This window comes from Tympanuchus pallidicinctus, unplaced genomic scaffold (assembly GCF_026119805.1).
Source record: "Tympanuchus pallidicinctus isolate F22 unplaced genomic scaffold, pur_lepc_1.0 scaffold30, whole genome shotgun sequence".
Taxonomy (NCBI): Eukaryota; Metazoa; Chordata; class Aves; order Galliformes; family Phasianidae; genus Tympanuchus; species Tympanuchus pallidicinctus.
Genome location: NW_026294748.1, coordinates 3,248,584 through 3,275,301, shown reverse-complemented (window position 1 = coordinate 3,275,301; position 26,718 = coordinate 3,248,584). Strand labels below are relative to the sequence as shown.

Genomic DNA, 26,718 nt, shown 5'->3' with positions numbered 1-26,718 from the left:
ATGATCTGTTCAGCAAATAAGTTCTAGAAGAGGAAGCTGCTTCAACTCTTATGTCTCTCACTCTAGAAATCCAGCTTGCTTAGAAAACAGATGTTTGGTAACAGAATGCATCCTCATTGTTCTTGCAATTTGCTCCTCCATTTGCTTGTAGGACAATGCTGTGCTGCTGGAGAGAAATTAACACCACACCACAGCCACAAAGGTTTCAACACAGTGAAGCTCCAGGAAATACAGCAATGTCGATGGGCATCTGCCCAGTTACAAGCACTAATCTTAACAGAGCAAGGGCTGTGAATTATTTATGAAACAACTCTTCTTTTTTTTCCTTCTTGCAGTTCAACTCCAAAAAATCCACAACATGCTGGAAACATCTGGCTCTTTATCTGTAACAACTGATACGTCTGCTTGAAATACATTAACAGGCTCCTGGACATGGTTGATAGCAAATGCAGACCTTCTGCACTCAGGTGTCAGGAGACAGCTCACAAAAGGCCCACACAGCCTTGTGAGGAGCATGGCAGCCCAAAGAGCTGAGCAAGCATCATGGAAACCAATTGTTGAGGTACAAATCCTACCTTCAGCACGCATCCCAATGCTGCCACGCCACTTTAGATCAGGTGCTAGCAAATATGCCAGCTTTTCTGCAGCTTTTGTCCACCTACTCTGTCCCACAGCTGCATAACATGGAACTCACCCACGTTAACAGTTGATGCAACACTTCTTTCCTTCTCAATGTCCACAAGAACAAAGCTAAAGATTGATAACTGCACAGTTACTCAGTAAAGCAGCTAGTTTAGGAGATGGCTTGTTCTGTGCATCTGTTAAACCAGAAATATCCCCTTTTACATAACCCCAGCAACATCAGCAATGGAGCATCTGGTTTGCCCAGAGATGAACTTCTCAGTAAGTGATCTCATTGTTCTTTTGCCTCAGTATGAATGATGGGATGCAGCATAAGAGAAAAGCTCCATCTGCCTGCTCTGCAAGGGCTGGAACTTGCTTCCCCAGCCAGTAACAGCCAGACCACCCAGCATCTCCCAGCTCAGACAGCAGGCACAGCTTCCACAGTGTAGGCTCCAAAGAGCTTTTTGTGTTATCTTCCAGACATATTTTGTCTTCAGTTCCAAACAGACACACAGTGTACTTACAAAACAATATTTACATTTGAGAGCATTGCCATTACCCAGTTGTGTTGGTTTTTGTTTTTTGTTGTTTTTTTCCTTTTTTCCTTTACTTTTGAAGGTCAGTCATAAATAATTCAGAGCTCCATGCTGAAGGAACATATAATGCTCAACCTTTTACATACACCAGGGTTAAAGGACAACTTACCATCAACAGAAAAATCCCAGACGTGGTAATCTGTGCATTGTTACATACATTGTGTGAGTCTAAGCACAGGCATAAGCACAAAACCAGGAGGTGTTTCAAGGACTTCAGTCACCACCATGCACAGACCTACTTCATACAGGATGCTGATAGGTCACCTTATCTCAACGTGTAGTTGGGAGCATAGCTCCACATTAAAGCCTCAGGCTGTTTACAATTTGTCATTTCTCAGCTACAGCCTGTGGCTCAAGGAGTCTTTAAGTTACTCCTTGCAAAAAAGCTAGGGTGGTGTAAAGGAGAAGATCCAACCGTGCTTGCCTGGTTCCTGTGCTCTACCATTACACCTCACTACCAATCAGCATCACACTGAAAAATCCATTTGCTGGGCTTCTACCCTGACCAAACTCAGTTGTTCTGTCTTCAGATTTTATCTTCCACAAGGCAGGGAGAATATTCTTGTGTTTCACAACCAGGACAAGATTCCTGAGTAGCTCTTCACCTGAAGCTTTGGCTGCCTTCAGCTCTCAGCAGCTGTCCTCTTTGGAGGAGGCTATTAAAACCATTTGTTTGTAACACAGTCAAAGCAACAGCGTGGTTCACATTGCTGTCCCTTTACAACCTGTTTATGGAGATTCTCCTTAATTCTCACAGTAACACATCGTGACAGCTTGCTTAGAAGTTCACTAAAACATTTGCAACGAAAGCAACCAAAACTATTGCTCCAACAGAAAGAACTCATTCCTGCCTCTCCTCTAACAAACTTCCTGTCCTCAGGTTTCCAAAGACAGAGGAAGTAATTATAAGTTAAAAATCCAAGCACCGCAACACAGGAGATGCAATAACCTAAACCTCAACCCTCCTGTGTTTTCAGAACAGCAGTGTTGCCTAGTAATTCCAGTAACTGAACACCCCCACATTCAGTTTCCAGCTAGAAAAGGAAGGTGATGATATAGATGCCTTCAAAAGATCTGCTCAGTCTTCCTTCAAAAGGAGGCAATATTACTGAAGCCTGAATGTTTCATTGGATCCTTAAGCATCAGTTACTGAATTCCTGTCCATCAACAAGATGTGAGGGATATAGGGATAGAAATACATCACAAGTCTTTATTCCAGAAGTCAAAGTATTTCCCTTGTTTATTCCATATTTTTTTAAAAAGATTTTTTTTACTTTAAACTCTCAGAATACCTAGAATGAGTAAAATGACAAAGGGACATCAGTGAACAGGGGGGCTGAAGTTGATGGTCCTTGAGGTCCCTTCCAACCCAAGCCTTTCTATGTTTCTATGAATATTACTGTAAGAGAAAAAATAACCTCAAATTCAACTTTGCACAGGCTTTTAGCAGCTTGCTTGTGCTTCTAACATGGCTGTTGGTCATTGAACTGAAACTCTAGTCCTCTGCTAAGAATATATCACACTAAGAAACTCCACCTGCATAAGTAGTCAAAATTAGAAGCTGAAGCAGAAAAGGTATTTCATGAGGTATTTCAAGCTTTGGTATTCAGCCAATACAAACTGAAAGCAAAAAGGTTTAGCAGGTCACACAGCCTAATTGAACCAGAATAACTCACTTCAAACCTTCTTCTGTTGCAGAAATCCAAAGCTCAAACATCTGAAAGTTGTCTCTATCTAGTTCCTGTCCAGATACAAACAAGCAAAAGCTTCCTAAGGTATTGTACACGGATTCATTCCTCTGTTTGCAAACTGAGCAGGTTATTATGCAAAGTGGTTTCCTCCAAGCAATGAATACTCAATCCTCTTCCTACCCAGGAAGCAAGGATTCCATTTGCATGCCTCAAGCTCAGAGATTCAATGGTTTGCTTTCCTTTGTCTAAGAAAGCTGTAGTGGGAGGAGGGGAGGGAACAGCACCTCTTCCTAGGTGCCAATTTCCACAGTACTTCAAAGCTCTCCGAAAGCAGAGGTTCCCAAGCTTTTCCCCAGTGTCTCCAATTACAATCTAAACCTAGTTGCATCACTTCAGCAGCCTAAGAGGAGGAACAAAGACCGCTATGCAGCTGACACACAGTAAGTGGTTGAAGGGTGGTATCTTCATTGCTTGCTTCAGTGAAGGCCGTGTCCTATCCAAGTCAGGCTGCAGGGTTGGTTAATTCCATGAAATGACTTGCCATGACAAAACATACAAGTGCCACTCAGGACAGATTTATCCTGTATCTGTCAGATCCAGGAAATGACTCACCAAAAGTTGAGATTACTTTCCTGTAGCATCTATTCCTGACTTGATGGTCAACCACTAGTGATGCAAGGTGCTGAGAGTTAACCTGCATACAGGATACAGAGGGCATCTGAATGTAACACAGAAGAAGGTGCAGGTGCTAACCTAAGAAGGGACAGTAAAAGGAATGAACCAGTGAACAGTTTCCTGCACATCTTGAATGACAAGAAAAGGAAAATCCTGTTCCGTGTTCAGTGTTCCTGGCAAAGGCACAGTGTTCTAAATGACTGAACCAGCATGCAAGTGAGCATCCTCAGCTAACAGCACACCAATGAGATTTTCCCCCACATCGCTTCTAATTTCCTTTTCTACCTTTAACCTTGTTGTCCTTCCCACTCCCTCACCTCCATCTTTTAAAAATATTTTGTATTTTAAGTTTGTTGCAGAAATACAGTTTGGAGCTTTTCCAGGTTGGAGCCTTCAAGTCCCTGTCAGCAGAAGCCTGTGAGTTAGAGAGAAATTTGCAAAAATCTGACACCTGCCACTTTCCATTGAGCTTTGGGTGGAAAATGTCCCTGGCTTCTTCCATTTTTAATGTCAGACTCAGCCTGGCGGAAGAGATTACCTCCAGGTAAAGTCATTCAGAACAGGAGTTTGTGTCTGCCAAGCCCCTCCTCTTTCACCACCCCGCTGATGCACCAGAACAGCAACATGTACTTGGGCTGAGCATTGCTTTTCAGTGGCAATGTTTAATAGAGGAGGTGCATGCTGTCTGTAACTGAGGATTGCTGCCTCTCAGATTGTCTGTCTGAAGCTAGAGCTAATGATACCTGAATGAGATTTTTCCTCCGCAGGAATGGAGCAAGCATGATAAAAATGATAGAGATCTGATCACCTCAAGGGACAGAAGAGATGCCACAAGTCAGCAGTTGGGGAACCTTCAGCTTCTCAGAAATGTAACAGCCCCCACATGTGTAGGAAAGGGGAGAATCTCAGCTGTGCAGTTTTGTTCCAGAGGTTATGGGATTATGCATTGTAGCTTTTCCCAGCCTGAGCTGTGTCTTAACCTAGCAAACATCCTCCTCCTATGCAATCTATCAGCACTTCCACAACTCTGCTGCAATTAGGAATGAAACAATCATTAAGAAGTTACAAGAGTTTGCCAGAGTCTGTTGCGTGTATTCAGCATTAGCATGGATGTTGGTGAGCCTTAGATTTGAAAGTATTTCTGTAAGAAATGGAACGTCGAAACACTCGGATTTTTCTCCCCACATTCTCCAAGATCAAGGTCTCCATCCTAGTAGGGGGTACAGCATGGAAGAACTGGCAAACCTTTACACCTATTTCAATGGGAACTACATAATACTGTATTAGAGAGGCAATCACCTACTGTTGGACAGCATATAAGGTATGCAGATAGCTCCAAATAAAAAGGATCTGCCTTGGAGGTGATACGTTCAGACTAAGACTCAAGTAATAGCCTGTAGGTTGCCTACAGTTACCAGCCCTGACAGAATACTGAGATCCAGCAGCTCCCTTGCTTGCCTATATACACTTACTGGGGAACCTGACATTCCTCCAGGCCATCTCCAGCCCGAAGTCAAGCACTCAAATTCATCATCCAGCTATCTCAGACACCTAAATGCCCAGTGGAGATGCTTGGGGAAGTCTTGCACATCTGTACATTCCCCACTGAGCTTAATGGATTCCTTCAGTAGAACACAAAGTAGATTTTTTAGTCACATCTTCAGAAACTTGCTTCAAGTGTCATTTTGAGCTGAATATTATAACCTGAATGTTCTAAAATAGAAGGAAATGGAAGTAAAGATGTCATTCTTTCCTCACTAATGTCGTAAGATACTGATGCTCTTTACTTATTGATGTTGTGCTCTCGCTCCAGCCTAGCAATCTCAACAACTTCATGAATATTTCTGTGTGCACAGGAAGGAAATTGTTATGCGCCTGTCCTTACTACAGGGACCTGAAGTTTTTTTCCTTAGAGATGCTGGGCTATTGTAATGCAGCTCCCAAGAAGCTTGAGCAAACCTGTCTTGTCCACCTGCTTTCCTTTCACTAAAACTAAAAGGAAACAAGGGCTGCGACACAATAGTTTACAGAACAGAAGTCATCATAAAGAAACAAATAGCAAAGGAAAGAAATAGCAGCATCATTACTGGCAGAAATGTGGTCAAAATCAAGGAAGAAAGAACACACAAAATTGGCCTCTGTCTATGCTTTGGAGTCTCCATTGCTTCAGCCCATCACTGTTCTCTTAACAGCAACCATACATTTCAATCTGCCAGCTTACTGATGGTACATTTTGTCCTATCATCCAGATCACCAACATGAATTTCAAAGCACCAACCCCAAGGACACCAAGGAACACCATTCATTTAGTCCACAGGTAAAGAGCTGCTGTCTGAATTCAGTAATACAGCTGTTGCCCTTCCCTCTCATTGCTGACCCCTGCATTCACTGTGTTCCCAGGCATGGCTATAATTTGATCAGTACATCAGGTAAAGCTGTGTCCTTTTATGTCATGCCAATTTATTGGAAGTCTCCCATCTGAATATTGCCCATGAGGTCTTAGGTGATGCAGTGACTCACTCTAATTGCCAAGATCTAGGTCTCGAGTTTGATTTGTGCCACTGGGACTGTCAGAAAAGGTTTCCAGTTGAGCAGTAAGCCTTTCCAAGTGTCTTTTAGCCATTGCAGAGGCAGCATCAGAACATCAATGACCACACTAGCATCTTAATAGGAGCTGAAAGAACAGGTCTTGGAACCTTCGCTCCTTACAGCTCACATTAAATTAGTAATATACATTAAATGATTATCTTAGATGGCATTATTTAAACATAACCTCACAGGACATTTGCCTCGAGCAAACTGCAAGAGAAAAGCTGAGCAATTATGCACCTCACATATGCATGAGCGTACAACAAGTTTGCACATGTAAGTGTGCTTGGGCAGCTTCACAGGCTTCAGCATTTTCAGAGCATATGGACACAGGGCAGCAACCCAAACCCATTAAGAATGCACTAAGCCAGCACTTTTAAACTGAAACAGTCATTTTTCAACAGACTAAAGTTCAATTTATCAGTGGCTACAATGCATACATGTAATCAGAAGAAAAATACCTGGTGGTACTCTCACCATAGGCACAGCACAGCAATTTGATGCCAACTACAGTGACCATAAGGCATGCAGACTGCCCTGAAACCATCCTAGATTTTTTGTTTCCTTATAACTGACTCCACACATTTGAGCCTGTCAGAACAGTTGTACACTGCACTATATTGATACAAGAGCAGAATAACAACAAAGAGAATATTTCAGCAATGCATTCAAGCTGTTCCGAGAGGCAAAAACGCTGCTCAACCCAGTAAGACATCAAGACCACAGCACACAGTCATTAGAACTAAATACTGAGCAATTTCAATAGAAGCATGCATGCTTCAGCATTCATATTATTCTTGGGATCTCCTAATCTTGACTCTGTATAACTGTATGTTCCATTTGGAATTGGTAATAAATGGATTTATCCTTATGGCTTTGCAAATGTTTCCTGCAACACTGGATACCTAATGAAATTATTCTGTCATTCTAAACATCACATTTGGAAGATTTGACTGCTGAAAAGGAAAACACAACTCAAGTGCAACAATTGCAAACATGAGAAGGAAGAAACACATCATGCCAAACCAAAACACACACAACCTACAAACAACAGCCTTCATCTTATGGTATGAAATCATTTCTAAGCATCTCAGAAAGACCATTTTCGGATGGTTAGCAAAGTAGCAGCTTGTTGACTCTCAGAGAAAAGAGCAGATTCTGATACTGTGGGTGTTCAAATCCAGCCACTTAATACCAATAGAACACAACTCCAGTTTATTGCTTCCCGTTGGTTATTCTTGAATAAATAGGCTTTTAACATTCCACATATTGCAAGCAAACTCTGTATTAGCAAGAACTAAACCAAAAGCCCCAGGGACAGAGGGCTTCTGCCTGGCCCCTCGCTTGCAGCAAACTGGCTGCCATTCAAAACCACATCACCCCCCTCTCATCTTCACTTCGCAGGACGTTTTAACCCTGACCTAGAAGAAAACAAATGTTTTTAGACAGCAAACCCACAAATCTCCACTGATGATTTTAATTCCAAACTTGTTGCCCTTGCTGTGACAGGTCACTGTAACAGCATGGGGATTAGGACACCTATTAAGCAGTTGGGTGACGTTTTCAGATTTGTTTCCTGCAGTCCTGCAAACAGCTGCTGCACATCACAAATCTTTGTCCACTTGTAAATTGAGTTAGGTGATCAGCAGCAGCCAGCAGATCGGTTTTACACATGTCATGGTTACAAGTAATGAGATTAATAAATGAGAGAGAGATTTCTACAAATAAGACATTTCCTCGCCTTCTCTGGTTTGGAACAAATCTTCCTGTTTCCTTTTGGAGCCCAAAAACCTTACCCCACTGCTAACTGCTTTTGGGGGGTTCGACCTCAGTCCTCCTCTAATGTCTTTTTTTTCTTACACTGTATTTATTTGACACTAACTTCACATGCCCAAACCACATCCCTGCTCCAGAAGAAATTTATTTACTCTAAAAACATAATAATAATTTAAAAAAGCCCTTTACAAATCCTAATTAAAAATGAGTATCTTACTACTTAGATATTCACTTGCTGCAGCCTCAAACTTTGCTGCTCTGCTGTCTTTGCTGTGCATTTCATTGCATTGCACAGAGCTTTCTGGGAAAATGGAATCATACCCAGCATTAGTTATTTGGTTTTTAATTTAGTCACATATGTGTGGCATGCTCTTCTACTTCATAGTGAGGGTGTATTCTTACAGGATAAATGCTTGGGAACTAAGCTGTGTGGCCTGAGATGCTTTAAGACTAAGTAGAGCTTTAAGAAGCTTTTTAGTTGTTTGTTTCCCTATTGAAGATGCACTTACTGACAGCGAGTGCTAAGGCTTGTTGAAGTGAGACTTTTGACTAATATTAAATGACTAATGGTGCTTTTATGATCAATTATTGAAGCCTGCATGGGAGAGGAGAGACTTCCAAACAACTGGTTTGTAAGTAAATGTTTAAGCACTGATGTGGTGCAAAGTAACCTCTCCAACAGCAGACTTGGAGGGTTTTATTTTCTGCCCTAGTATTCCTTCTTGTTTGCTCTGAGCTCTCCCATAAAGAGGCTGACTTATTTTCATGTCTTGCTTTGTCAGAGGATGTTTTGCCAAAGGCTGAACCTAGCAGAGCTTTGCTCAGCAGTCTCACCATGTTCTGTTGATTGTCCTTGTAGATGGCACCTGTCTTTCTACTGCCTGCATCAAAAAGCTGCTTGCTAACTTCATCTGAATGGAGTAACTTTCTACCCAGAATTTTGGAGGGCAGACAAAAAGAATAGATATAAGAGGGCTGGCTTTCAATTGCCATGAACTAAGCTCCAAGAGGAAAACATAAAAAAGAAAGGTGATAATAGAGCTGCATTGTTTGCTTTTTCTTTGCCTGAATGTGCAAGAAAGATGTATGTTTAGGTTTAGAAAGGAGCTGTCTACAAGCTTTCTGCTAGCTAAGGTGTAGGAATGAGCTAAGAAGGGCTGAGCAGGTTCTTGGGATGTATGGGTTTAGGAGTGCATTTTTCTTATGGGACTTAAAGCAATGTGGAGGAGGCCGATGTTGATGTGGAAAGAACAGAAGAACAGGAGAAGTTGATGTGCGGCCCATGAGGGTTTCTACAGGTGTCAGCTATTTTAATCCAAACCTTAATTTTTCTTAGCATTTATGACAGCAACAGTTCATCTACTCTGCTCTTCCCCTGCTGAGAAATGTATGATATACCTTTTCCATGCTGTGCTGATGTTGTATGAGAGGAGGAGAAATAATTTATGAGCCTGCTGGAAGAATTAGCGCCTTCTGGGGATTAAAAAAAAAAAAAGTGTATTGTTGATAAGACCTACATAAGCCCCAAATATTCAGCAGAGGTCTTGAGAGAGGATGTGCTCTGTGAGTGGCATGTTTGTCCTAGCATACGCCTTCCCCAGCCCTCACTGAATGACACTGGAGGAACATCCCCTTGCCATTACAGGTATAAACGCCAGAGGGAGAATCCCCACTGAACCCCAAAGTAAACTTCCTCTCGAGGAGCTTACTAGAAGGATTGCAGCATGGGAGCAGGCTGAGGAATGGCTTGCTTGAGATGATGGAGGAGACTCTACATGCGTGGTCTCTTCTGATTCTCAGGCTCCTTCCCTGTTCTGCAGTCACCTCCCAGCTATTCCAGCTCTGTGTTTCTGTGGAGGATGGGCAGCTGGCACTGGGTGACACCACATCTCTCTCTTTGTTTCTGATGCATTTATTCTATGAAAGCAAAGCAGCATGCTGGGTATTTACAGCATTGCTTGGGACATCTTCTGTCAGACTTGTAATGCAGTGAGACAGGCACAGTGCTGCTTCTCTTCTGGAGGGAGTGGGAAAGGATTCAATGCACTTTTTTTCCATTGATTTATGTCCTACACTGAAAATTGATGATATTCCCTCAGATCCACTCAACCATTTGAAAGCAAGCAGCCTCTTTGATCAAGTGTGTGGGGAGAAGTTAGGAGGGTACCCAGCTCCCAGCTCTGGTATGTGATGCTCTGTAGGAACTGTTCCATTCACCTGTGCTGTCAGGCTGTATTAGCCAAACACTGTCCATCAATTCTCACTGTTACAGAGAATAGATGTTGTGGAGAGGAGTCATGGTTTTATTTCTATCTGTGAAGCAAGGAGGGGTAAAGGAAACTGCTTAAAACATGATATAGAAAGAAAATTTCCATCCATGTTACTTCTTTCAAACAGATCTACCTGTATCTCAGGTCCTACTTTGTCTGGGGTAGCAGTGTGTCCCATCTTCCAGTAAATGCTTGCAAAGCTCATACATTAATAAGGAGTTAAGGTAATTAAGTCCTATAGAGCTTCTTATAGCCCCAGTGTCTGTATAGCTGTGGTAAGAGATTGGCACAGAGCAGCTATCTGAACACTCAATCAGCTTCTTGGTTGCTTTCACAGCTCCTGTGGGCTTCCAAGTGGCCAACATAACCCTTCTGTTCCTATCTGTGTGGGGAAGATGCAAGGTCTTGGTTTATCTGCACTGGAGATGTGCCCTGGGGTACACAGGTAAAGGTGTGAGCATGCCCTGTGCGTGTGAAGTACAACGGATCAGAGCAGGCGTGTGTGTAAAACAACACCATTCCCATGGCCTTGCTGGAAGCAGTGAGATTTAAAAGCATTTTAGTGAAGCATTAAAAAGTTCAGTTCTGTTTGTTTCAGCTCAAAGGTGGACAGGACTGTCTGTGAGCTCTGCTCCCTGTTAGATTGGATTCCTCTTATGGAAACTGTTTTGTCTTCACAGCAGAAAACCTGGTAAAGCTGAGCTAGTATTTCTTAGACATGCATGGTTTGATCAAATCTTGGGGTTTTTCTTCGTAGAGACTCAGATTTACTCAAAAAGGAAAAACAAAACAAAACAACTAGATAAGAAGCAAGCCTTTAGTAAGTCCAAAAGCTTCAATTCTGGAGCTTATCCCACTACATACACATTGCATATATTGAATGTGTTCATGTGAATGTGTCTGTAGCTGCGAAGAGCATTTGTGCTTTTCCTGAGAGCCGCTAAGGGATGAATCTGGTTCTTCTTCCACGCTGGATTTCGCTGCCTCCAAACTTAACCTCTCCAACGCTCGTAAAATCCTTGCATCTCCTCCCGAGGTAAATCTCTGTATGTTACTGCTAGAAGTTAGCTCTACCTCACCCACATGACTGGTCCTCACTATTAATCCCAGCTGATGGCAGGGAGGGGCTCTTCTGGGAGGCAGCCATGTGGTGAACATTGAGCACAGTGTTTTCCCCCCCGCTTCTCTCCTTTCCTTTTCAGACGTGCAAAATCACTCCGTGCTGCTGTCGATGTGAACTCCTTGCTGCTCTGTTCCTTCTCTTCCAGAAACTCCAGGCCCTGAATTAGCAGCTACAGATCTGCGAGCTCTCGCTGTATCTGGACAGAATATGGAAAAGGAGATGAATATCAGAAGGGAAGAAAGAGTGAAGTTGGTTATTTCTCTGGCACATGGATGCAATTACTCTCGGCGCATTCCAGAGGCGTTCTTTTGAATCCTGTGCAGGTCTGCCTGCCGTTCCTGGGAGAGAGAAGGCAGAAGGGAGGAAAAGTCCCTTTCTCACACGGAGACGGAATGTCTGCACTTTCCATCCTCTTTTTAGGTAGGTTGGCTTTTTGGTGTTTAATCGAACTTCCATTTGCCCCTCTCTATGCGACTGAAATGCGTTTCTGATGAGCTGTTCAGATCTGCGAAGGAAAAAACTTTTATGGCAAACTCCGTTTTCTGTGTTTGGGTTCAGTGCTTTTTGTGCTGCTTTAGTTATTAGCAGGTTGATGGCCGGGAACCTTTTAATATCCAAATTTGTTATGTTTGTTTTTTTGTTTAGGAGTAATGGCCATACAGACCCCTCTCGGAATGCGTTTTTAGTTTAAAAAGGGCAGCGTTTTTGAGCAGCGTACCATGAAGGGGTTTGAAGCTCTTTGATAAAATAAGGTGAACAAAATGCCTTTGTTCCAGGCACAGTGTCAGATTTGTAGAACTGTTTTGCTTTGCTCAAATATTTAACATTCAGGTTTTTAGAATAAAAAAGGGTTATTGTTTCCAATTGATGCCTCTGATTAAAAACAGATGTGTTGAAGTGCGAGAGGGAGGAGTTAAGGGGGGAAAGAATGGTGGAAGGAGGGGGAACAAAAGGGAGACAGCAAGAAAAAGGGAGGGAAAAAGGCTGCTGAAATAAAGGGGAGGAAAAGGTATAAGTTAATGGTTGAATAGGAGCAGAGAACGGGAGAGGAGACTAAAGAAAGAGAATGGAAGCAGAAGGGCTGAACAGGGCTGTTTGTCTTTACAGCCTATGGGGAAAGGGTTTGCAGTCCTGAGGGCTGTTGGGGAGCTTGCGTATGGGACTGACTCAGAAGCAGTCTGGGTATCTGCATCTCCAGAGGCACTGGGATGTGATGAGTGAGCTTCTGTCTTCATTCTGCTCACCACACAGTGCTGACAAGCAGACAGCTCTGAAATCTGTTGTGGCTGAGCAAATCTGTGATTCCTGGGTCCTCCTCCCCCCCAGAACCCCAGGTACTGGTGTGAATGGGGCACAGGTCTTTGATTCCCATGGAAGAGCCAAGTTCCACAGGGTGATGGGCTGATGTGTGGGTGGACACATAATAAAGGCTTCAGACAGGATGATAGGAGGAAATGCAATGGGGAACAGCCTTCATTCAGTCTCACAGATGTGAAACATGGACCAGCCAGAGTTTTGAATATGCAGAAGGCAGGTGGGTTCTCATAGAGGCCACGTGTTGAAGGCTTGGAGCAGGAGGGATAATCTGCTGCCACAGGATGAGTGTTGTAGTGATAGAGCAACTCTCTTTTGTATGACTGCTGCTGGTTTTATCCGGGGACACACAATGGCCTTTAACCATTCTTCCTTCTTTGGGATCTCTGTAATGCTTACAAGGCAGAAGCCCAGCAGAGAAGACAAGCCAAGCCTTGAAGAGCTTTTGCATCTAATCAAACATCTGAGTTCCTCAGTTTCTCTAGTTGTTGTTCCAGCTGTGGCAAGGGAAGGATGAGCAGCTTTCCAAAGCTCACAGCCAAACCAGGAATGCCTCATTTCCTGGTGCTTTGTTAGTGTTGAACTGCCCTGTGATTTACCCTTGTTGTATTTGTGTTGTCAATGGGCAACTTGGTCATCCAGCTTTCGATCCAGCTTCATTTACTGATATTGGAAGCATATTTTAGGGAACATGAAGTATTGCTGTCTGTGTTCCTGGTTTGTGCCTGAGAGAAAGCAAGGAGATAGGTGTCTCCTTTGCTAGCCTGAGAAGGTAGTGAAAAGATGTACAAGTATCATTGAGCGTGTGCTTTTGGTCACTGTTGAAGTGAAGAATTGTGGAGAACAGGAGTTTGAAGCCAAGGAAGCCTCAAAGGAAAGTTGCTGGCTCAGAACATTCATATTGATAGTATATATATGGTCCTTGCCTTTGGTACTATTTACCTACAGGGTAAGTAGGCAGCTGTGTGAGGAGACAAGAAAAGGAGACAAATAGTTGGAAGGAGGCTTTAAAAACATGACAAGAATGAAGACTTTACTAAATGTGGGCTGGGCAAGACTGTAATCATAGTTCTGTAACAAGGGCAAGGTGGAGGGAGCAGAGAGGAGCCAGGAATCTCCTTTGCCTTTTCCCACCACTCTGTCCAAGTCAATTTTGAGTATTTTTAACAAACCTTCTGCTAAAGATGTATTTGATTATAAGAAAATAAATATAGTTGTGTGATATCTGTACACCTACTTTTGACTCTGGTATTAGATGTATCATTTATTGGCTAGTGTATGTGCTCTGCCTTTCAGAAAGCAAGGGGTTCAAGATCCAAAGGAGGAGATGTGCCAAACCAATGCAGGCATTCAGCTTTCACGTGTCCTGCTACTGAGATGGGACCTTTGCATTAGAACATCAGGGGTTGCTCTCCACAGTGCCCTAATCGCTCCCTCTTGTCCATAGGAGTTCTCCTGCAGGAAAGAACGGCCAAGAGTCTTTTGTATCTTAGCTTCAGCCTCAGTATCTGCAAAGGGGCTGTCTTCATGGTTTCTCTAAAGCTGACTAGCCATTAGGATGTAAGGAAGCCAACCCTCTGTGATATAGCACAGATAGATGCCTTGGGAACCAAGGCTTTGCTCCCTCTCTATGTGGCATCTTTGGGAAAAGATGAGTAGGATTTAGTGACTGATGGTACAGGGAATTGTATGTACCACACTGAGGCTGATGGATGGGGTGCAGCTGGTAGCTCTGTGCACTTAGTCTGGCTTATGATATGGTGTGCTCAATGGGTAGGAACTGGTGTATTACACAGGAGTGATTCTGCTGAAGTGGATGCAGCTGTAATGGCAGAACTGCCTTCTGTGCAGGTGTAGCTGAGCTCTGTTCTCCCAGCTTTAAGGTCAGTGACTCTCTTACAGGGCTGTCCCAGAGGTGCACAGTTGCTGCACTGAACACCAAGACTTGATCGTCTCATTGTGCTGGGAAAGGTTATGGTGCAAATCCCTGTAGTGCTGTTGGCATGAGCAATTGGGTCTGACAGCTTGCATTTGCCTAGGTATCCACCAGACTTCTAGCCTGAAAATCCTTGCTGAAATGGGAGCAGCTCTGCAGCATTTGGCAGTGGCAGGTCAGCCTGGGGCTGTGCTTTTCTACTTTGACTCTCAGACTTCTGCGACTTGCTTCCCCTCCTGCTTTAAGAGCGCAGGCATCCTGAATGGTGCCCTGTCATGCTTCCTTAAAGCCTTTCTCCTGAAAACTGCAATATGTTCCAGAAAAGCCAAGAACCACTGCAATGTTTAAACAAACAAACAAACAAAAAACCCAGCACTCCTGCTTCCAGCGGGGTTACTGAACTTTTTAATAGACTGCTTCTGCCTGAACTAGTAAAAAGCAAGGGAGATGTTTTAAGCAAATGGAATATTAAACTGATGGGTCTTATTTCTGCTGCTGCTCTGGGTACTTCCCAAATTTCTGAGGTTATGGATATAGGATACACTTGCAACCTCCTGGTTTTCTCATGGCTCTTTCTGTTGGCTTTATCTGTTTGTTTCACGTGGGGTATTCAGGTAGGGCGAGGATTTTGTCCCATGTTTTAACAGCACTTAATTCCAAGCTTGGGATTGGAATAGGAAAACATAAATCTGCGGCTGTCAATAAGGCTTCTGTACAGGATTCTGCCATTGGATTTCATCTTTTCTTTCATTGGGTTATGAAGGAATGCAGGCGATCACTCTTGGTGCATCAAGCCTAAGAGGAGGCTGTTCTTCCAAAGTCGACTTCATAACAGCTGGTAATTGCAAGAGCTCATTTTTTTTCAGCAGTCAACAAAACAGCAACTGGATGCAAGAGCTGCTGGGAGGTGTGAATTTAGCTCTAGGACAAGGCCAAGAGCTCCTTTCTTTAACAAACCCTAGGGAAAGGGAGCAAAGAGAAGATGTGTGTCCATTTGCTGCCCCAGGGGGAATTCAAGGAGGCAAGACAGAATTGAGTGAGCTGCTATTTGATGGGATATCAGAGTTAACACTTCTTCTCGTGGGATGCAAATTCTTTTAAAGCCAGGGTGGGTTTGCATCACATTTCCTACCAGAGCACTCAATAAGAATGTCCCCTCTGTCCCCAGCAGTGCTGTGTTTTACATGAAAGTGTTTGGATTTCTAGCATTTAGAAAACCTTAGCTTTACTTTGAGGCCTGGTTTTATTCCTATTTTTCTGTTTTACCATAAAAAGAAAAAGGGTAAACCTCTGGAGTGGGGGAAAGCAGCATGCCAAGTTAGGGTTGAAATACTGAAGTCTGATCTCTTAATCATGAGAAATAGTTTTGCTGAGGGGAGGCAAGCTTTCTGAATTTCCCATGTGAAACAATTGGTGTTTGGCCACTGTGCCCACAGCAGGCCCTGTTTAAACAGAATTAGTGGTCTGTTTCTGTGGGGCACTTGGGGCCACTTCAGAGGGACGTTTTGTGTAACGGCAGAGCAGGCTTCCCAGCAATGCCTGTCATTGCACAACCGGCTTGGAGAGAGACCCTGATGTTTATCCTCTGGATCACAACAGATGCCCCTGTCTTCCTCAAGGCAAACACAGGACTTTATAGGGAACTTAACAGGTTTGCAGCCTGAGATTTGATTGAGTTCTTAGGAACTGCCTGAAAAGAAATGTAAACAGTCGCCTCCAACAAAGCACAGTATGTATTTGCAAAACCCTGCTTTGTGTGGAAACAGATTGTTATGTGATGCAGAATGTGTGTGTTTAGTAGCAATGAAGAGAGGTGTTACAAACTGCTTTCTGTGCCTCTTCCCTGCAGAAATTGCTCCCAAAGCTTTAGTCCAAGGATGGTTCTGGTTTCCAGCTAAAGCACTCCCCTCTCTTAGCCAAGGCTTGTGTATGTTGCACAGTGCAGACCTGAGTTCTATACGTGTGCAAAGAAAACTTGGCTCTTGGGGATGTAATGTTGTGCATATTCCTTGCACCAATGTGTTACAAAACAGAGGCTGCTTTGGGTGCAGTGGGAACTTGGCCGTGCCTTGTCTGAAAGATGAATGGGTCTCCTTTTTTCCTCAAGCTGTTTCTTCATCTGTTTTTAGAAATGGTTATTTTACAGAAGCAGCCCAGCAAAAAGCCAAGGGTGAAATCAGGTCATTGAGGTCTGTGAATAGACACTGAGAGCACAGGGTAGTGGAAGATGAGGAAATGGAGAAGAGCAGGAAGCACAGCAATGGCAAATGTGGCAAGTGATGGGAAGTCAACAGGAGGAAGGAGGATCCTTCAGTTTACTACTTCAGTATGCTTGAGTGGAATGAAAAGGCTGCTACCAACAGCCTACATCTCCAGCCAAAGCTTCAGACTCTGCCTAAGACATGCTTTTTACATGGTACGATGTAAAAAGCAGAGTACAGAGAAGGAAAGTGTTGGCAGTAGCGCTCCATCTGTGGATTAGCACTCAAGATAGAGCTGGTCCTCTTTTCCAGAAGCTCACTGGGTACTGGAAAGAACAGCCAGGGATTGTGAGTAGGATGGAAGCTGCCCTGCCTCAACGTAACCACTGCTGGCTTTTCTGAAGTCCTTCTCCATGTTGTCTCAGTTTTCCATGTGACTAATTAGGAAAACCTACGTTTTCTAAGTTGCAAAGAGGACTGAGCAGTTGTGAAATGCATTGAAGGTGATGAACAACATGAAACAGTCACGACAAGTTTTTTCCTGTTCCTTTATCTTTGCATTAGTTCTAATTACGTTTGTGGTTTTTTTCTCTTAATGGGCCAGGCAGCTCCATGATGTTGGAATTACTGTCCTTCGAGAATCAATATACATTACAGAGGGTATTTTCAGCCTGGCTTTTCTTCTATGTATCTGACATCCCCATTTTAGTGGCTGCAAAATGAGTACGAAGCTTCAGTGTGACTTGTTCCTGACTGACTAGGTGGAAAGGTGAAAGTTCAGCTTAGTGCCTGCAGTTTAATTGCCTGTGGTAGGAAAAGGTCAGTGAGAATTTTGTTGTGCTTATAATATGCATTTGCAGAAAGGAGGCTGTTCTCCTGGAAACAGTCTTTTGAAATGGAGCGTGCACAGTTAGAGGCAACTGCTGGCAGTGACGGCAGGCTGCGTGTGGTCTGCCATAGCACTGCTGCTTGTGTAGCATCCTTTGTGCTAAGTGCCCTGTATAAAGCTCTGGATTGCTCAGTCCAACCAGCCAATATTGGGTAGAGAATACCTAGGAATTCCCAGTATTCCTACTCTTCTAATGGAGAAGGGAGCTAAGACGCAGATGCATGACACGACAAGGTAGCTGTATTGTTGTATGTCTTAAACCCTCTGATTCAAAACTATTTTCCTTTATGTGTGTCCTGAAACACAAGGAGAAGTGATCAGTGGCAAACGACTGAATCCATCAGCCATCATTTGTCAAACAGTATCCTGAGCAGTCATTGGGATGACTTCTAAGAGATGGGAAGGTTTGAGTTATCCCTACTTCGTTAAAAAGAAGTGGGATAATGGATTTTATAGCACCAGTGTGCTGAGAAACTCCATTCATAGTATGAATGTTACCAGAGGAGCCCTCACAAAAGAAATTGAGCTGCATGTGTTCAGTTCATGAATGAGTTTACCTTCTCCCAAGTGTAGAATGATCTCGTCTTGCTATTTATCACAGACCTGTGGAGCAGTTACAGCTCATTAAGCTGTTCCTTTGCATGGAGCTGCTTGGTAGAGAATGTGGAACCAGCTTTACTAGATGAAGGCCTGGTGTCCCCCTGTCATTAACTGTGGCTTTTGGTGAAGGGGCACATCTTTAAGTCTCACAAAGCACATGCACAGCAGCACTCCAGAACAGAGCTGCTCCCTGTGCTGCTGCAGTTAGGAGCAGTAGTGTGGGAATTGCAAAACAAGCAGCATGCAGTCAGTGGGTTTGCCTGTGAGTGGTGTGTTCTGCTGGAGTGCCTGAAGGTGGATCAAAAAGCAACAGCTAAGGAAGCACAGGGGCTACGAATCTGGATGCAGCTGTAGCTCATGGCAAATCATACTGCTGGAACCCAGAGTTCTTTTTTGACTGCGTTGCCTACAACTTCCTTTGGCTTTTGAGGCTGTAAGGTTGTTTTCAGCAGGTGGGTCTCATTATGTGCTCAGGTGCTTTAGTGTAAGAGACTTCGTCAGAACCAGTGCATGAAACACCCAGTGGCCCTGTTCCCTTCCCCATGTGTGCCTCAGCAAAAAACAGCAGAACGAGGTGGTTTTCCAGTGCTCGCAATATTTATGAGATGCATGTTGGCTGAGTCTCATTGCTCAGACTGCTTAGGCTATTTTTTTGCTTTTTAAAGCCTTGATAAAATTTTAAAGGCCATACAAGTGTTTAATATGGATGTGAGGCTTTATCTGTAGGGTGGGGTGTTCGTATGTGTGTGTGGGGGGGAAACCTCTCGTGTAATACAGCAGGGCTTGACTATTGAACTAAAATAGTCAGTTACTTCTTTTTCTGTTTCAAAAAAAAAAAAAGAAAATTGAAGGGTTTTCAACCTTGAAGGCAAATCGCTTTGTGACTTCATTGTTTAAATTTAGGTTTTGTTTTGCAGGAGGCAGGGGGGATCGTTAGACTCGAAGCAAAAGCCTTATAGCCCAGGGACTGTCACTTCTGATTACTTCCAGTGACACTTCCAATTATTTCCAATCACAATTCCAGGGACAAGAGGAAAAAACCACGTTCTCCAACATCAGGTCTTCCTTCCGAACAAAAGATGGCTTATCAAACCTCTGCAGTAAAAGGTACAATGCCAGATTTGGAAATCTCATTCCAGTAGGGTAATTCCAGAGCAAATCTGATGAAGTGAGGCTCCAGGCCAGTGTCTGGCAGGGTGTTCTGCTGGGATCCTGCCTTCTTGGGTAATATTGGGGGATTGCTTCATTTTCTTCAGGCATTTACTGGAGCTTGGGCTCGCTTTGCAGCAGCAATATGCAGTTTCAGCAAATGTCTGTCTAATGCTCTGCGGGTCATAAACTATGAGCACGCAGAAGGACTGCTGATGGAAAGCCAACTTTTTTTTTTGTGCTCAAAATGGGAAACGTCTGCTGCTGGGACCCTGCTGATTTTTGGGTAACTTGCTGTGAAGATTTTTGTGCAGTGGTAAAAAGCTGCGAGTTGTTACACCCTTCAGAAAGCCCCTGGGACTGGAAGGCCGCAGGGAGGCAGTGGAATGACCCATGAGGAAGCAGGATTCCTCAGGGCTCGTGCCTTAAGGCCAAAGTTGACTGCTGCTATTTCCAATGGCAGTGGCAGATGGAGGCTGACCCCAGCTTATTGTAGGAACAGTATAAATCTTAAATATTTGGTGGCTTTTAGCTGTGTGTGGGCAGTAAAAGACCTTTCTCCCCGTTCAACTTTTGCTGTTAGTTCTGTGGCACTGTGCATCCATGTTTGTAGGTCTGTATTGCAGCAGGCATCCCTTGCAGCTCTGGCTGCTGTGTCCCACTGGAACGCTCAGTACCAGTGCCTCAGAGTCCCAGCATTTCTCATAAGGAGCCGTTTTCCCACATCCATCTGATCTGGATTGATGTTTCCACAGTACTGCTTTGTCATGCTCTGATGTGGTCTGTGCTGTGGGCAAAACCTCTCTCTTTCCATTGTTTCCAGCTCTTGCTTGGAAACAATGGGGATTTTTGTAAGACAAAGCATAGCTTTTGTTTTAACAAATGCTGTATTTTTTTTCTCATTTCTTTTCCAAAGGGGAATTTTAAGTAATAGGGAGTGCTGGTGAGAGCAGCATTCAGGATGTCTAGATTCCATTGCTGGTTTTGCCAGTAACTGCGATTTAAGTAATTGCAGGCTCCATTTTTAAGTGCCTTTTAGCTTTGAGTGTCTCTGTTTCAAGTGGTAAACTGCTTATAAAGGACCAGTACTGGTGCAGATAGAAATGCAGAGTCTCATGAACTTGATGTGGTCACACCAACTACGTTAGGTGTTGGGATTTTGGGGTGCAGTTGAAAATGTTGGCTCCAGCTGCTGCGTGCTCCTTTGTGAGCACACAAATGAAGCAAACTTTCCCTTGTGAGATGTAAAACACTCTGAAGTCACTGTAGAAATGGTGCTGCAGAAGTCTGGAGTGATAGCCTGTTAAGACGCATCAGGCACTGGTTTAATGAGTGAGGATGAAGCTGCAGTTCAAGAGATTTCCCATCAGTGTCACTCAGTGTGGCAAATGCATCCCAGTGTATCTGGCTTTGTTAAAGCTGTTTCCATTTAGCCCAAGGCTACCCCTTGAGTAAACTAGGGAGACAATTCTGCAGCTGCTTGTTAATTCAGGCCCAATGTGACCTGGTACAACCAATGTACAAAGCTGAGCTCCTCTGCTCTGGAGTTAATGATCCTGCATTGCACAGTTCTTTTTCCTCCAATTGAGCTCCCATCTTTTTCTTATTTAGTAATGCCCTGGGCATGTTGTTTCCATTGTGGGATGGTGATGAATACATACCCATTAGAAAAAGGCACTGAATGCAATGGAGGCATTTTTTTTTTTTTAACTTGTCAGCAAGCATCTTTCCTTACCCCGTGTCTTCTCTTCTGTGAAGTCACCAGGACAAAGGACAGAAGCCAAAATCAAAATGTGAATGGAACAAACCTTACTGTACCAGATGCAAGTATTCAGGATATTTTCTTGGTTGTAAGTGTTCTGTCACAGGAGCCATTTCCTTGCTTGTTTGCACTGTTGCTACAACACTGCACACTTGAAAGCTTGCACAGCAAGCCAGGATGTCTTAAACTTAGTTTTCTTCCTGCTTGCTGTCTGACATCAGGCGCCAGGTTCACATCTGCTTGTGTGAAACCTATGCAAGGTAATTCTACGTCGTAATTCATACAATGACAAGGGAAGCTAGGAACCCAAGATGCTCAGAGAGCATCTGAAAAACTAGTTGAGGCTCTGAGGGTGCTCACTGAGGGGCTTCTTTAAATCAGGTTTGGTTTTGGCCAGATCTCAAAGCAGCTTCTGTTAGCAAGCTTTACTTTGCTAAAGATTGAAGGAAGTGATGAGATTGCTATGTACTCATCTACGCACAGTGACAGAGGGTCTTCGAGTGATCTTGAAGAGAGAAATCAGCCCCTTTTCAGAGTTTGGGTAGAAGGAAATTGAGAGCAGCACTGAAAACTACTCGATTATACTGGAGGATGGAGAATGTGCTCTTGATCCTCATGTTCATCTTAAGGACTTGACTGAAATCTCCGGAAAGGTAGCCAGGTTTGATTTGAAGACCTCAAGGTGAAAAATCCCATCAAATTGTTGCCAAGATCATCTATATTATTAACTTAATTATATCTAGATTGAATTTCTGTGATGTTTCTCTTCTCTACCGAGCTCTTGGTGCTTTTATTTAATGCTGACTTAGCCAATGGGTGATTTGTGGTGGGACAGAGCAGACTTGTGCTGCACCTGAAGGCTGCCAGGTCCCATACAGTGCTGCCAAGTGCACAGGGCTCTTGTAAGGCTTTACCTGTTAGGCTCTGTCAGAGGTCATCTGCAAAAACTGTTCTGAAAGTGCGGTCCCTGGATGTTTTCCAAACTATCCATTGAGTTTAATCAGTGCTTTTCTCTTAGAGACATTAGAGACATTTTTTTTTCTGTTCCTGGAACAACCTGTGTACAAGTTTTTAAAAGGAATGAAAATCCAGCTTAAATTGGCATTCTTTCCTTCTTTATCCCTCCCCTTCTCTTAAGACATCCACAGGCAAAAAGCTGGGGAGAGGGGTTTGTTACTTGTACATGTGGAAGGATTCTATAACCAGCCAGGCAATATTGGCACTTCATATTTTTCTCTCATATCAGTGCTCTTCTGAGGGCTCCTGAAGGCACGGAATGTCCTTTTGCTGCCTCTGAAATAAGAGGCCATCTGTTCTTTGTCTTCAGAAACCAAAGCGCTGATAAAACTCATGCTTTGTTTTAAAGAAAACAATGCTGGTGTGCAGCACACCCTTCCCCAGCTCAGATATGTATTAAATGAACAATTAAAAAAGAGTTTGCTGCTTCAGTGATTGTATTTTGTACTTACAAGCTGTGACTTCCTAGTGGCTGTGCTGGGCAGAGTCAAGTTGTCTGCCTATCTTCCTGCATGCAGAGCAGAATTGCAGCATCTCCCATACTGTGTGGTGCAAGACCATGTGCATTGCATTTTCTTTCTGGTTATTGCTCTTCTTTTCATCCCCGTCCTCAGAGCTGTCCTCCCAGTACTTCCTATTGTGCAACCATGTGCATGGAAAACCTTCTGATCCCTGAAAGAGCAACTCCAATAGCTGCAGTTTCCTTTGTTCCAGTGCAGTGTTTTTTGGGTATGCTGCAGCCCTTTAAGCTCTAGATGTATATCTTGGGGTTTTGGGTTTCATAAGCCCTTGATGGAGCCCAGGATGTTTGCTGTAAATCCCCAAATTCTGGCAGTGTGTAGCAGCAGGGTGGGAAAGCTCTCCACTGAAAGCACTTGTGTGGTGACTTTGGCACAGGAACACCTTCCATCCTTGGGAGGGGGATGGATTTCCTGTTTCTGCTATGGGTGGAGGTGGTTCAAGGAGGAATTGGCACTGCTTTTCCATCCTTGCTGAGTTAAAGACCTCTATGACAGTCTGATATAAGCAGAAAGGGGGGGAAAAAGCGAAAGAAAATGGTAAATCTTCTTGCCCCTTTCCTCCCTGCCCCTGGAGGGGGAGATGGTTACCACCAGGTGTACATTCATGTGTTCCCACTGGATAAAGTCCAGGAGAAGACCGTGTTTAGAGTGGGTCTGAGTTGCAGGAGGCAATGGTAGTTGGGTGCATGTAACTGGTCTTAAGGCAGCAGCCCTGCTCATTGCTTTAAATCATTCTAGAGCTTTATTTTTCTGTCTCGGCACTGTCAGAGCCTATAATCCTCAACCAAAGGAGGCCATCTTGCCCTACCAAGAGAAGGACTTAAAGTGAGGAATCCCCTTCAGCAAAGATGTGGCAAGCAGACTGATAATGTAAAGAAAAGGAAAAATATCCTGAATCCACTTGCATACAGCTAGGGCTTGATTATGATGTAGAAATGGAAACAAAACACGAAGAATTCCCTTCATACAGGGAACTGGTACAGCCCCACAACAGGCAGTGCTTATTGCCAAACCATGCATTATAACAACAGTAATTGAGCAGGTAATGATTACGCATGCTTTATAAACACACACCATCAGTTATGTTCAGTCTGCAGACAGGGAAGAGTTGATGTAGCAGATTAAGTGTTATTTCTGCATTTTAAATAGCAGTCACTGTTCATATCTTCTCTATGGCTACTTTCAATCCAAAAGAAAGTAGTGCATAATATATAAGTGTTGGGAGTAGATGCCAGGGAAGATGTCTTAGGCAGCTGGAAGAGATTAAACATTAGGTTTGCATCGGTCTTTGAGGTATGCTATGAAAGTTCAGAGAGTTTGTCCTGGGTAGGGGAACTCTGTTATCCAGCTTTCCTATCTCCTACAAGATGGAGCAGAATGCTTAAGGTGAAAATAGTGACCTCCTGTACGAATACAGTGATTAATGCCTAAGAAATGGCATACATAGCTTTGTACTATCTTTATTACATGAGACTGGGCTGTCTGTCAGTCAAATAGATGGGGAGGCAGGAATCTGTGGCTCCATTTCCAGCTGCAGTGGTGACCTTATTTAATTGGACTAAAAGCTTTTCACTGATAAAATTGAAATCTGTTGGTTGTTAATTTGCCTGTCATCTCCGCTGTGATCCCAGCAGGTGGCTTTGAGTCCTTTTGGAGCTTTGGTTTCCCCATCTGTAAAAAGGGAAATGCCTTGTCCGTTATATCATGTGGTTTATGGTCTTCAGATAAAACTATGCAGAGTATTGGTAAATAGTTTGATTATGTTTTGGTTGGTCTTTCCAAAGAGCTTGTAGGCTGCTGTCTGTTTTCATCTTTATTTCCTGCCTCTGCACTGTAACTGTGCTGTGACAGAACCAAGTTCCTTCCTTGCATTTAGTGAAGATGAGCCACATAAGTCCTTATCTCAACTCTTTATAAATTTTGTAGGAAATATGCTCAGCCATACCTCTTAAAAGAGGAAATGCCCGAGTCCTGTCTCCTATGTTTAGAATATACAAAACCTATATACTTTAATCTAAAAAGAAAATGCTCTTTTGAGGATAAACAGCCTAAATAAAACATTTCTGAGCAACTCACAACAACTGCCCTCCCTTTGTACCATCCCCCAAAGAGCAGCTTCCATCCTGAAGGATGCCAGAAGCAGCTGGCTGCTAAGTTAGGGGGCTACATGAGATTTGGACTCCCCACAAATCAGTCCGTGCGTTGTGCCTGCTCCAGTACTGCCACTACCTGTTATCAATCCAAATAAGCCTTTTGAGAATCAGTCTTTCTTACTTGGCTTATTCTGCATTAATGTCAAATGAGCCCCACTACCTGGCAGACAGATGTTCTGGGATTGTTTCTAGATGTTAAGGAGGGCCAGATGTGTGGTCTGGGGCCAAGGAACTGCTGTTATCTCCAACATGGAGCATTTAATTTCTCCCTCTACTTAGCAAACTTGGGCAGGTTTCTACACTGTTATAAAGCTGCTAAAACGCTTCTATTTGAGCTGAAGAAACGCAGGAAGCTGAGGCTGGGGGGTAAACTTAGACTTGAAGCTGGGAGATCAAGAGTGTGCAGCTCCTGTCAGTGCAGATAAGGCAACCAGAGAACAAATAGGCATATTAATTATCAGTGTGAGATTCACACATTAAAACTGTGCCCCAGACAGAATGCCAGCATCTAATATGCATGTGCTATAGAACAAGAGGTGCAATAAGGGTGAGGATACCCGTTTAGCCTGGTATGCTGCTTCTAGTAATTATTAGGTGCTGATCTAAGGGGAAGAATACAGGAATGGGGTAAATATAAAGTGAACTCTTCCCCTGGCCAGGTGTTTATAGACATTAATATGTTAACAATGCTGTAGGGACTTTCATAAATTTAGATTTGATGCATTTGAGTGTGTTCTTTGGCATATTGTTCAGGATTCTTTCCTAGAACACTGCAGCTTTTTTCTTTCTGAGCTGCATATTGTATCGGGCTGAAGAACCTGTGGTATTGAGCTGGTGTGGCCTGGTTGTATCTGATAACTGTGTATGAACCACTCTGTTTGCAGCTCTCCTTTATCGCCTTCCTTACAAACTGCCCGTTATCTCATTTAAGACATGAGACCTGACTTGGCAATAGGCTCCTTTTACAGCCTTGGGATAGTGCCACAATCCAAAGCAGAACTGAGTACCAAACTTCCCAGGTCTAGCTGCAGAGATCCAATGTATTTCTAGGTGTTGCTTACACTAGGGGCATATAACTGCATACGCAGTTGCATCTCTGGCCAGCGCATGTAGGGAGCAGGCCATAACGACATCTCTAACAGCAATCAGAAGCCTGGCAACTCAGAGGAAGATGAAACTTGCAGTGGGAAACATCTTTGTATAATTAGACACACTTAGGCGAAGTTCACTGTGCATCCATTAGTGCAAAGTTCATCACTTTGCGCTAGTTAACTGCTCAAGAACATTTAGCCATATTTTCCTCTGGCCCACAGGTTTGCTGTAGTTATTCATGCCCTGGATTCATTTCTGTGAGCTGTCGCAATTGCATCAGCCCCTGCCTGCCAGATGCCTTGGAAACTCTGCAGCAACCCCCATGTATGAGTATTTCACTTTCTTGCTGAGACTGTCAGTGAGTCACACTCCTGCCTGGAAGCAAACATGAAAACAAGGAGCTAGGAAGTACTGGACCAGATTATGAATTGGTAGCTTAGGTAAAATATCAGTAAAATTGGAGATCCTATGGGTTTTCTCCAGCCTAAGTGATTCTCTAAGTCCAACCACCATCTAGTGCCTGTAGTCCACTGCTCAATGGTGCATCACAGCACCACATCCACATGTCTCTGAACTATCTCCAGGGTCAGCAACACCACTGCTCCTCTGGGCAGTGCCTGACAACTCCTTCTGGGGAGAAATCCTTTCTGACATGTAATCCCAACTAAAATTCACTCCAATGTGGCTTAATGTCAGGTGGAAATGGAAGAAAACTCACAGTATGCTGAATTGCAAGCTTA

The 26,718-nt window shown here is 43.6% G+C and overlaps 1 protein-coding gene across 1 annotated transcript in view; it reads left to right on the top strand.

Annotated features, from left to right (window-relative positions):
• Window positions 1-11,279: 11,279 nt before the first annotated feature.
• The window catches only part of CLMP (CXADR like membrane protein), a 37,092-nt gene continuing 21,653 nt past the window's right edge, over window positions 11,280-26,718 (top strand). The window contains exon 1 of the mRNA XM_052697317.1: window positions 11,280-11,764. Coding sequence (XP_052553277.1) covers window positions 11,617-11,764 — 148 coding nt within the window. The 5' untranslated portion in view covers window positions 11,280-11,616. The remainder of the gene's footprint in view (window positions 11,765-26,718) is intronic.